Below are 12,109 nucleotides of genomic sequence, written 5' to 3'. Positions count from 1 at the left end.
GAGGAAACCTAAATCATTACAACCCAGTGAATGTTAGAACTTGATTCACTGAATCCTTAAAATCCAACCTCTTTTGACTACAGTGAGTTTTGCTGAAGTTGCTGTTTTTCCGTCATCATTCAAGGCCTCACACGTATATTCCCCTTGATGTTCTTCTCTATTTACTTTGTCGATCACTAGCATATATGTATTTTGATCTTGTAAACACTTGAACTTTTCATCTGAAGGCACCAGTTTACTCTCAAAATACCAATTCACCTCTTTGGCATTTGTTATGGATGACGCGAGTCTTACGGTGTCACCTTCCTTGGCAATCGTGTCCACCAAGGGCGTCTGTACGTCAGGACCACCCTCTCTGAGTGAGCTACCCTCAGCCTCCCGTATCTCTACTGTACCAGCCTTCTCAGTACCACCTTCAGGGGATTTCTCTTTTTCCTCTGATGGTTTTGGTATCTCATCCAGTTTTTCATCAGAGACAGCAGCAGAAGCAGTTGTGGCACCCACAGCTTTGACCTGACTTTCCACCTTAAAATAACTTATCTGTTCCTTTAAGACAAGATATTTAGATTCAACCTCTGGTTCGGTGATTGCTTCAACCTTCTGTGGATTAGAAAAAGAATCCATTTCTTCCTGCAAGTCTGTTGTGGCTCCTTTCTGAATTCCAGGTTCCTCAGCTGTTAAGATGTTCATTTCCTCACATATTATAGAGCACAAAGCCTCCTTAAGTTCAGTTTTCAAGTTAGCCATTTGAGGATCAATGCCTTCAATAGTGATGGCTAATTCTTCTGTTAGAGACTTCACTGAGGTAATAAAGTAGGTGCACATAATGCGGTTGGGCTCTTGGGTGAAGTCTATGGCCTTGACCTCTACCTGTTCAATGTTTCTTAACCATTCAGAGAAAAGACTCAGCTGCTCGCTGGCCACTGCTGCTTGCAAAGCCCTGCGGATCTGAGTTTTCAGGTTCAACCGCTGCTCTTCAGGAATAGCAGGAAGCAAACTTTCCTTAGAAAGCAGGTCACTTCCCTGCACCTCCTGCACACCATTTATTGCCATGGGCTCTTTTTTATACTTAGTGGTTTGGTTCGGGGGCATTGCCAAGCTGTCAAGACGCTCTTCCTTGAGCAGTACCTGCTTTTCCTCACCCGCCAACGGAAACCTTAAGGACTTGCCTTCCTCAACGCTGGCTGCGAAATCTTGCTTTGCACTGTCCAGTTGATCCACACTTTCCATTAAGATTTCACCTTCTGTGCACGTGTGTTCTGAAGGGACCCGGGAGATCATGATGTCAGGACCCTGGAAACTTTCCACGTGTCCCTCAGCTAAGCTCTGATTCAGGATGAGAGCACTTTGCACCTCTTGCTCTTGAAGGATCACTCTTTGCTCTTCGTCCACTGTGGATACTATCTTTTCTTTTGGTAAAAGTACTTCCTCAGCCACAGAGGTTGGATATGAATGGGCTGGCGTTTCTTCTATTGATGACTGTGGATAACTCCCTTCAGGTTCAGCTACTAAAGTTTGCAGAGACTCAACTGTTAATGAACTAATTTCCTCTATGGACATGGCACTTGGGAAGATTTTTTCAGTATCTGATAGAACCACCTGTAATTCAGGCTCTTGATACATTAGAATATCTTCTTTGGGGAGGGTGTCCTGGGACTGGACAATCTGCAGCTGTACATTGGGAGGTGGTTCCTTGATAGGCTGGACATGAATAGTGTCACTGATGGAAAGAAGTTCACTGATGCTTTCAGGAGTGGGCATATCCTGCTGTAACATGACTGTGGATTGCAGTTGCTCAGCTATGAAAGTCACTTGACTGCTCAGTTCATTGGTTTTAACAATATGCTCATAAGAAAGCTGCTGTTTTCCTTCTGCAATTAAAGCGGATTTCAAAATGGTGTCCTTGACAAAAGCTGCAGTCTCCTGCTCTGAGTCAAGTGCCTCAACTGCAGGGACCGTTAACGACGTCTGGGGAAAATCTTCAGGAGCCTCTGGTGTGGACGTTGCTTTACAGGGGGCATCAGTCATGTGTGTGTCTTCCAGAAGCACGAGCAGCTCTGCGGCACAGGTGGATTCACCCCACACATTCTCCGCTTTACAGACATATAAACCACTATCTTCTTTCTGAGGGTCATTGACGATGAATGTCCCGGAACCATCAGGATTATGAATGATAGTGTAATAAACATTGGTGCAAAGCTGCTTGTTTTCTTTGAACCACGAAACAGTGGGTGCAGGCTCTCCAAGCACCGTGTACTCAAAGATGGCAGGGAGCCCCTGCGTACAGTGAATTGGTTTTAACTCCTTAAGGAAGTAAGGAGGACAAGGACCTTCGAGCTTTTTCAGAGATTTCTCTTCTGCTGATTCTGGTTCTTGGAGCCCCTCTCCTTTGGAATTTATTTTCAGATAGGCACTACATATTGCCTGTCCATATTCATTACTGGCAATACATGTATACTCTCCCTCATCCTCTAATTTGGTGAACAGAATGATCAAGCTGTGGTCATTACCGTCAAAAACAAATTTGTAGTCAGCTGAAGGGGTTAACATTACTCCATTAAAGAACCACTGAATTTGAGGCTTGGGAATACCAGTGACAGTAACAGACAACTTAGCCACATCCCCTATGCTTATTTCAGCATTTGACACTTCTTTGATGAAAACTGGGACACTGCCTTCCTTTTTGGAATCGAATTTAGTTGAATGAACTGGAGGTTCAGACAAAAGTTCCAGTGTCTCATTTCTATTAGATAACTGAAGGCCAGAGCTAGAGGTTTGAGGTCCTTCTTCCTCAGCAGACAGAAGAGAACTAGAAAACTCTGTATGGGGAAAAATGATTATTATTTTACTAAAACAAACAAAGAAGTCGTCAAATAATTATGCACCAATTGATGGCCTTCTTCTGTTTTATTCCTGAAATCATTAGATTATCTTGAGATTAATTTATCAAAAGGCACATTTCTAAAATTTTAACCTTAGCTTATTATATTATATGATTATAAATACTGTACTGATGCAACTTTCAGTCCATTTCATTTGTGTTAGAGTTTATACATTTTAAAGATGTTCTTATGAGTTTTCCTTTGTGATACAGTCCCAATTCTAAAGTCTGAGAAACTGCTGGCTGGCTAAATACTGCTAATCAAATAATTCAGGCTCCAAATGTTTTTCTTTAAAACATAACTTTTAAATAAAAATTCCACTAAATATTAATTAAAAAAGAATTCAGGATCATTTAAATAAATTTCTAAAAAGATCCAGAATTGTTATTTACATTTAGAATTTTCTTGAGTTTAAGAGTGATCTTCATTGTCAAATTGAAGACTGTTTATTTTCAAACTAAAACATCTATGTTCTAGCTACTGCTTATAACTGTTTTCAGTTACTAGAAATGCAAGCCTTCCTTTGCCTGTGTAAATTGCCCTATTACTTCAACAAAGCTTTTATAATGAGGCTTATGTTAAGAAAATGGGAGAATCAGAAATGAGAGAAAACTCCAACATTAAAAAGTTAATTATAGTTTATTGCATGAGAAATACCTACACAGTATTATTGAACAGGAAAACAAAGGGTGAATAACAGATACTCTTTAAACAGTATCATGGACAGGATGAAAGACGTAATTTGATAACAAGGAATCAGCTTTTCATTAAATCTATTAGGTAAATAGAACAGCTCTGGTTAATAATAGTTTTATTACCTTACCTAGAGCAGTTTTACTATTGTATTAGTTTACTTGCATCACGTGGAATAGTCTTATGCTTTAATTCAAATGTATTAGCAGTAAAAGGCAGGACTCCAGTATCTGTTGGCTTATATAAATATACTGGTAAAACTTACCTATAGCATGTAGAATACAAACTCAGTTATTATTATTTCAGTTAGTAAGCTGTAAAAACATTGATTAATTTCACATACTAATGGTGACCACTTAACATTTAATCTATGATGTATCACTCATGTCAGCTTTCCCTTTTCACTTGAACTCCCAAAGTATCTGTAAAGGGAGTGAATGTCAGTATAGCGAAAATACCCCTACTCACTAACGTGTTGAAATATTTTCAATTGTTTTTCCTTTCTTCTAAACATGGTATATTAACTATATGAAAGATACCAGATGAAATTCAAGAGTCCCGAAACATGAAAGGTGTAGTTAAAAATACATGTAGTAATAGCAGCTAATAATTATGTTTAAACTCTACTATGCATAAAACAATGAATTCTTTATCCAGCATCAGAGAAATTCATATTTCAGGCTTTTAAGTTGTATGCCGTTGAGTCCGAAAATAAAAAATTCCATTTAATTATCTACAACAATTAATAAGTAAGCCAAGGGTGGGCAAAGCTTATTTTTCTTTATTCAGTCACTTTCATTCTGAATCTCCTCAAGCGCCATGAATTTAAGACTAACAGAATTCTAATGAGCAAAATCAAATAAAGCCCACCTTTTTATAAGCATAAAGGTATAGTTTTCAGCCCTTGCTGCCAATCCAATATGGCATTAAAACTTTTTTTTCTTTTCAAGAACAGGTTTGAACTATTGTTATGCTGTATAATGTTTGGGTAAAGTGTGCTTATCATGTTTGTCATGACCTGAATTTCTAATTTATTTAAACATCCATTATGTGACTCAGAGTAGAATAAATCCTTAAGTCCCTAAACTATAGAATTAGTTTTATTTCAGGGATTTATGATGTGATATATTATATATATATATTATATATATATATTATATGCATATAATATATATAATATACAATAATATATATTATGATGTGGTATATAGATATATATCATATCTATAATTATGATCACAGATATTGTCTGCTCACTGGTTGAAACAGAAATGATTGTTTCACAATAGTGTATCTATCTTGATAAGTTATGGTGACTCAAAGAAAGCAAAGCGAATGTTCTTTGGGGGGTGGGGTGGGTGGGGTGTAAGCCTGACTGGTCTGTCTGTATCCTACACATTCTCCTAGTTTCTTCTTTAATTTGAAAGGCTTTTAGGGAAGTCCCATTGTGGGAATAAAAAATTTGACAGATGATAGAAGCATAATAAACATGATTGGACATATGGATTCTCTTGAAAATTAAATTTAAATTAAATGATTAATGTTTTAGAATTAAAGTAAAATTAATGTATTTAATATGATCATGTTATGTAAAAATTGCTCAATGCAGGGGAGAAAATAGCCATTAGATGACAGTGAGTAATTTACAGAGTGGGAGGAAGAGAAGTCTCACAATCAAATTACTATATTCTATTATTCCTCTTGTTATCTGTTGCAAAACTGAAATGTATTCCGAATTATATTAAGAAAAGTTACCACTGGGATGACACAGAATCATAGTTGAACAATCACCTCTGTGGTCTTTTGGTCTAACCCTTCGTTTTCAGGTAAGAAAAAACTAAGTTTCTTTATGTTTATTACAGCTTATATGAGAAGATTTAGTTCACAGTGGCACATAGGTACGTTAAGGATTTTGTGAACTTACTATAATTATAATTTTGAAAAACAAAAACAGCCACTTTAGAAACATATACGTTTATACATCTTAAATTTGAGTGCTTATTAATTTCTAGTTTTAAAAATAAAATTCAGAGAAAAGGACAGGAAAGCTAATTATCTTCTTATTTGTATATAATCTGAAATACAAATTACCATATTGCTTCAAGACTAGAGATGTCCCACCATCTTTTTCTAATTTTAAAGATTCTGAAATTGTACTGCAGTTTAAAATTTATATATAAATGTAATATAGTAGTTTCTTGTCCCAACCCCAGTCCAGTATCAAATTAATGCTGCATTTTACACTTAATGCTATCTCAGAAATTGAGAAAATAAGGTAGTTCCAAAAGTGGAAAGATATTTATTTGCATATTCTGCAAATGTCTAGGTGAACTCTACCCACCAAGAGAGCACCACTGGTCCCTTCAAAAGCAGCAAGAGTTAAAACACTTAAGAAGAGGGATATTAATAATGAAAATATTTTTTAAAGAGCTAAAAATAAATATAAAGATTGCAAGGTAAAACAGATTATAGAGTTAGTTACCAGTTGGGCAAAGCTGGTTTCTGTTGCTGCTTGGTTTGTTCTGAGTAAATAAGCATGTATTTGGGTGCAAAAGAGTTATCGTTTCCAAAATGACTTATACTCAGAGCAGAGAGATTTTACCTTACCAATTTGTCTGTGTGGTCATCTGACATGGTCTTCCATTTCACATTTTACTTGACATACAGTTTATCTGCTAAAAGAGAATGCATTCTGCTGAAGGACTTTATGGAGTAGAAGGAGGGTAAAGTAGAAGTACCAACGATTAGGTAGCCAAGGAGATGTTTAATAGTGTTTGATGATTCACAGCAGAATTGACACAGGTGATAATTCCACAGTTTAGATAATAGAATATTTACATGTATTACAAACATGAGATTTCCACATAGAGAAACTGTTTTCCCTGGGGTTTATCAATGTAATTTGTTCAAATAGAGTAGACGTATTTGGAGATTTATTAGAACTATATAATCTGGAAAGTGTGAAAGCATTCAAGTCCATTCTCATCATTATGGGGACACTAACACCTTGCATGAGGAGCTTTAAATTAGGGTGAGCACTGCACAGGCCTCAGCCATGCCCGATTTGTTCGTAGCTACACACCTGTACTCACCTTCGTCCTCCTTCACTAAGCTTGTTATGAACAGGTTGTGGAACCCTATGCCACTTTCCTCGGCACTGAACCTTGTTCCTTGCACCAATCTCCCATCTTTGTACCAGTAAACTGTGGGCCTCGGAGAGCCACGGACTAAACACTGGAAATAAGCTGCTGTCCCTAACGGTGCTGAACAGTCAGAAATACCTTTGATAAACCTGGGAGGCCCTTCCTCCACCTGAAATTCAAAAAAGCTGTCTGAATATTTGTTCCTTAAGACTAATTCTTCCTTCACACTGCTCAATGTCACTTTACTTTTCTTTGACAGCAGAGCCAACATTTCGGAATCTCCCATGGTGAGGAATCCCCGACAGATAGCCTCCCCTACATAATTCACAGCTCTGCACCGGTACGTTGCACTATCAGAAAGACAGACGTTGCGAATCTTAAGGGTGTGACTTCCCTTCTCCTCACTAATCACATATTTAGCGTCATCTGGCTCAATACACATATATTCTTTATACCATTTCACTTCAGGAGTTGGGATGCCTATGACTGAACATTTGAACACAGCGTCTGAGTTTTCTGGAATTCTAAAATCACAAATAGGCATTATAAAGCGAGGAGGCATTTCAAATACTTCTAAGTCAATTGTTAAATCTTTGTCTTCTTCCTCCCTTGAAGCCATACTTGGATTTGCTAAATTCAATGGGAGAACATCCAGACTCACAACCATGCTTTTATGATCAGGAGTAAATTCAGGAACTGTGACTATTTTCACTTGCTTCTCAAATTCTTTAACATCTTTTTCACTTAATTCAACTTCCAGGACAATTTCTTGAGGAGAAGGGGTTCTTGATGACCCAGTGTTTTCCAAATCGAACTCCATGACATGCTGATGTGTTACTGGAGGCGGAAGGGCCACTGCTCTCTCTTTTGGGGGCACAATGTCTACATGTGCAAAGCTCTTTGCTTCCCCTATGATGTTTACAGCATGGCACATGTACTCGCCTCCCTCTCCTTTTTGAATGTTAGCAATTTCCAAAGAACACACATTACCCACCCTTTCTATTTTGATCCTTTCATCTGGCTCTAGCAAAGATTTATTTCGATACCATTTCACACCAGGAACTGGAAGGCCCTCAACTTCAACAATGAAGCCCAAGGTTGTGTTTTCATAGATCTTCCTTTTGGTCAGAGGTTCAATAAAAGATGGCGGCATTTCATTGTCTTTTGGTTCAATGGCTTCATTGGGCGTGCCAAAGGAATCAGAACGCCATAATTCATAAGCTGAGCTTCTCTCTTCTGTAGGTGTGTGGAAATGCTCACTTGATGGACTGTCCTCCCTTTCTAGTTTTGATGGGCACCTTTTAAAGATTCCAGTGGGGTTTGGTCCTCCAGTAGGAACAGAATATCTTTCAACAGTTTCTCCTCCTAAAGGTGTAGAATATCTCTCTAGTGTCTCCCCTGAGGGCGTGGAATACCTCTCTAAGGTCTCTCCAGGAGGTGTGGAATATCTCTCCAGGGTGTCTCCTGGAGGTGTGGAGTATCTCTCCAGGGTCTCTCCTGGAGGTGTGGAATATCTCTCCAGGGTGTCTCCTGGAGGTGTGGAGTATCTCTCCAGGGTCTCTCCTGAGGGTGTAGAACACCTTTCTGCTACCTTGCCTTCGGAAGGTGTTGAGTACCTTTCAGTAGCTTCCTCTAAAGGTGTGGTCCTTTCAATAGTCTTACCTCCTAAATTTGTTGAGGATTTTTTAGCTGTGTCTACAGGAGTAAGATACAAATCAGGAGACTTTGGAGTTTCAAGATGTTCAACAGAGGATGGTGGGGTATAAAACTGATCTAGCTCAGAGAGTGCTTCACTGCTTGTACTTCCCACATCAATTGAAATATCAGATTCAGGAGAAAATGGGCGTCCCAGTGATTCCTGTTGTTGGTTGTAGTACTCATACACAGTGCTGAAAGTTACTTCTTCGACCTCCATTGATGTGACTGATTCACTGTGGACAAGATCTGCCTTGTGCTTGGTGTCTGCCGTCTCAGGAACTTCATGCTTTCCAGCAGCCAGTAAGTACTGTGTTAGGGAGGTCTCACATTCCATTACCTCTGTTGTATGTGCCTCATCCAACTTAGGAGGGTTTTCAGAAAAACAAGTTTCTATCTTTTGTTTTTCAGTACTGGAGAAAGAAGTTTCATTCTGAACTTGAATTTCTTCATAACATTTTTCTTTTCCAGGAGCATCCATTTTCTCACTTATTTGATCATTTGGATTCCGTTGTTCCTCAGTCATCAAGAATGGAAAGTGCTGACTCAGGGAAATTTTTCTGTGGCATGTGTCTGCTTCCTGAACCTCACTTATGTGGTCTCCCAAAATTCCAGCAGCATATCCCTGTGTCCCTCCATCTTGCTTTTGAAATGACTCCAACTCTGGTTCCAAAGAATGCTCCTCCTCCTTTTTACAAACCTCTATAAGTTTTTCCTCACTTGCTTTTCTCACATGTGAAATGAAACTCCTATCCCCATTTTTCTCAGAAATATCAGTTTTTCCTACATCTGTGGATGAGGTTGAAAGTAGGGCACACGGTTCACTATGGATCTCTTCAGAAATAGTTTTAAGAGAAATATCAGTAGTTAAAATTTCTAAATTTTGTTCCTGCATATGTTTTTCCAAATAAGAGGCATTTTCATCACTACCACTTTTCTCCCTCACAGTCCTATCTAAAAACTCCTTACTGGAAGAAATCTCTGGATTGGTAAATATGTTACTTTGTGCGCTTTGAGAGGTATTCTGTGTATCAGATTGTAATGTTTCAGTGCTAGGAACTTCCTCTTTATATGGTGTTTCCTGCTGTTGCCTAGTTTCTTGCTCTTGAAACTCCTTAGCTGGGTCTCCTAAATGAGAATACATTTGCTTCAGATCAAATACAATGCTCTCAGCCTCGGTTGTTTCAGAAGCAGGATGCTGGGTTTGAAAATAAGCTTCTTCTGATTGATCACTATCTAGTCTAACTTCCTGAAATTTTACATCCCCATTTTCTATTTGAGCATGAAATTGCTTTAGGTCAAATGTAATAGGTGCTTCATGTTCAGCCCTTTCAGCAACTGCAAATTGATCTATAAGACCTACTTCCTTCTGTTGTTCCCTCTCTTGTAATTCAAGTACCTTATGAGTTTGAGAAGAAAGCAGCTTTAAATTCATTACAATGTTAGATGAATCTTGTTCAGTGTTTGGAGGCATTTCCTCTGCCTGATGCATATCTGTGTTTAGGTTACTTGATCTTGATTTTCTTTGCTTTAAGGGAAAGTCTTTGTCATCAAGCTTCTTTTGAGGAGGATTCACAAATGATTTCTTGGTAGGTCTCTTTTCTAGAACACCTTTTTCTATATGTTGTAACTTTTCAAATGCAATGATTCTATGCCTCACCTTTTTTCCTGGGTAGTATCTCCCTTCCCCAAAGGGTTCTTCGTATACAATTATGGACGATTCTTTCGTATTGTAACCATCAGAAGTTCTCTCAGAGTGGATATTTGATAAATAGTCACTTTGGGCATATTCTTGCACGTTTTCCCTTTCTGGTCCACCAAGTTTCCCCAGATCATTTCTTACCTCTTTCCTAATTTTAACTTCACTGAAATCATCAACAGATGGATAGACAGTCCCCTCTGCTTGGTGTAGCTTTGATTTTTCATTTACATGTTCCTCTTTCTCTTCATCCTGACGTTGTATGAGTTCAGCTCGGAGAGGCTTGTTGATTGTTATGGATCTAGAAGCACCCTGCATAAATATGGGCAGTTTTTCTCTAGAAGATGTGCAAGAAACCTGGCCTTTCTGGTCTATCTGTTCAATTGTCTCAAGGCTTTGAAAATATTCTCTTACAGAATATTCTTTTATATTGGACTGGGGAGTAAAAGGACCGGCTGGATAATCACGAAAGTGTGCCCTTACAGATTCTCCCTGAATGTGTTGATCTTTGGAATATTTGGCATAAACTCCACCCATATTTTCTAATTGACTATATTCCCTGTGAGTGACAGGTTCCACTGTTAGATCTGAAACACTCTCAACCATTCCTGAACTGTTTTCAGCAACACATTCATATTTTCCAGAATCTTGAGAATTAACATCATTAATATATAACCTGTGGCTACAATTAACTTCTTCAAACTGGAACTTCTGGTTCTGCTTTAAAAGGACTCCATTGTGGAACCATGTCACAGCTGGTTTAGGCTCACCAGACAGTGAACATTCAAGGACTACGGAATCCCCTTCTCTACAACTGGCATGCTTTGGCATTTCTTGTAACACTTCTGGCGGCTCGTTAGTAATATCAGATGAAAATATAAATTTGTGCTTTGGTGACCGAGTAGCCTCATCTTGAGGTGTTGCTTTAGGTTCCAACTCCTCCAGTTGAAACAACTCTCTTGACTCTTTATCCTGTTCTGGGGTAGGAGTAGCTGCCGTTATCTGAATTTCTACAGGAAAGGAAAGAAGTTCTATGTCTGCAGAGGGAGGAACTGGTGGGTTAGCTTTTAACATATGGAGATTTGTTTGGCCTTCCTGTCTCAGAGATGGAGGAACGCCTTTTGCTTGGTCAAACACCAATGTCAGCTCCTCTTCTTCATCAGTGTAGTCATGCAACACTGGGACCCTATGTGCTTCGACATCATGCCTTTGTTTTGACTTCACTTTAAGTACACCGGTTGTTTTTACTGTTCCGTATTGGTTAAACAGCACACAGGTAATGAAACCTTCATTTTGAGGATGGACAGAAGAAAAGGTTAACGTTGAATAGTTTTTGAAGGTCTGAGTGATAAAGCCTCGATTACATGGGACTGGTACATCATTGTTATACCATGTCACTATGGGTTGAGGATATCCTTGAAAATGACACACGAATTCACAGCTATCACCTTCATAAACTTCTTGAGGTTCAATTTCTTGAAGAAATGAAGGTGGGCAACGTGGTGGATGTTTCTGGAAAGAATTTTCGAAAAATCTTGTGGCTTTTTCTTCCTGTTCAGTTTTGAATTCATCGACTTTTGTGGAAGTGGAGTGTTGAAATTCTCTCAGATCATCTTTTCTTATTTGGTCAATATCTAATGCTTCACTTTCTTGAATATTTACAACTGCACCAGAAGATTCACTGGTGTATGGTATAGTAACTTGAGACACCTTTTCAGGGGTCTCATGTATTTCCTCATTCTTACTTACATTTGTGATATCTTTAGATGACTCTACAATTTCCGTTGGGGTCATAAGTTTTTCAAGTTGTTCTCTTGCTTGGATATTCTCATTTACTAGAATCCTACCATATAAATGGTCCCTTGATAGACTTTCTCTTAGGAATGCCTCTTGGCTCACTCTCATTTCAGTCTGGAGAATTTCCTCATCAACAGTAGTTTGAAAGCTTGTGGGAGGTTCTCCAGATTCTACATTTTGATCCATTAGATTAGGAAGGA

The 12,109-nt window shown here is 38.5% G+C and overlaps 1 protein-coding gene across 1 annotated transcript in view; it reads right to left on the bottom strand.

The window, feature by feature from the left end:
- TTN (titin) overlaps nucleotides 1-12,109 on the bottom strand; it is a 281,733-nt gene that overhangs the window by 207,283 nt on the left and 62,341 nt on the right. Inside the window, 1 exon segment of the mRNA XM_032637061.1 lies at nucleotides 69-2,819. Within this exon segment, the coding sequence (XP_032492952.1) occupies nucleotides 69-2,819 (2,751 nt within the window).

Source organism: Phocoena sinus, chromosome 7 (genome assembly GCF_008692025.1).
Source record: "Phocoena sinus isolate mPhoSin1 chromosome 7, mPhoSin1.pri, whole genome shotgun sequence".
In the NCBI taxonomy this organism is placed as follows: Eukaryota; Metazoa; Chordata; class Mammalia; order Artiodactyla; family Phocoenidae; genus Phocoena; species Phocoena sinus.
Note: the sequence above shows the minus strand (reverse complement) of the source record. Positions and strands in the feature narration are given on the sequence as shown.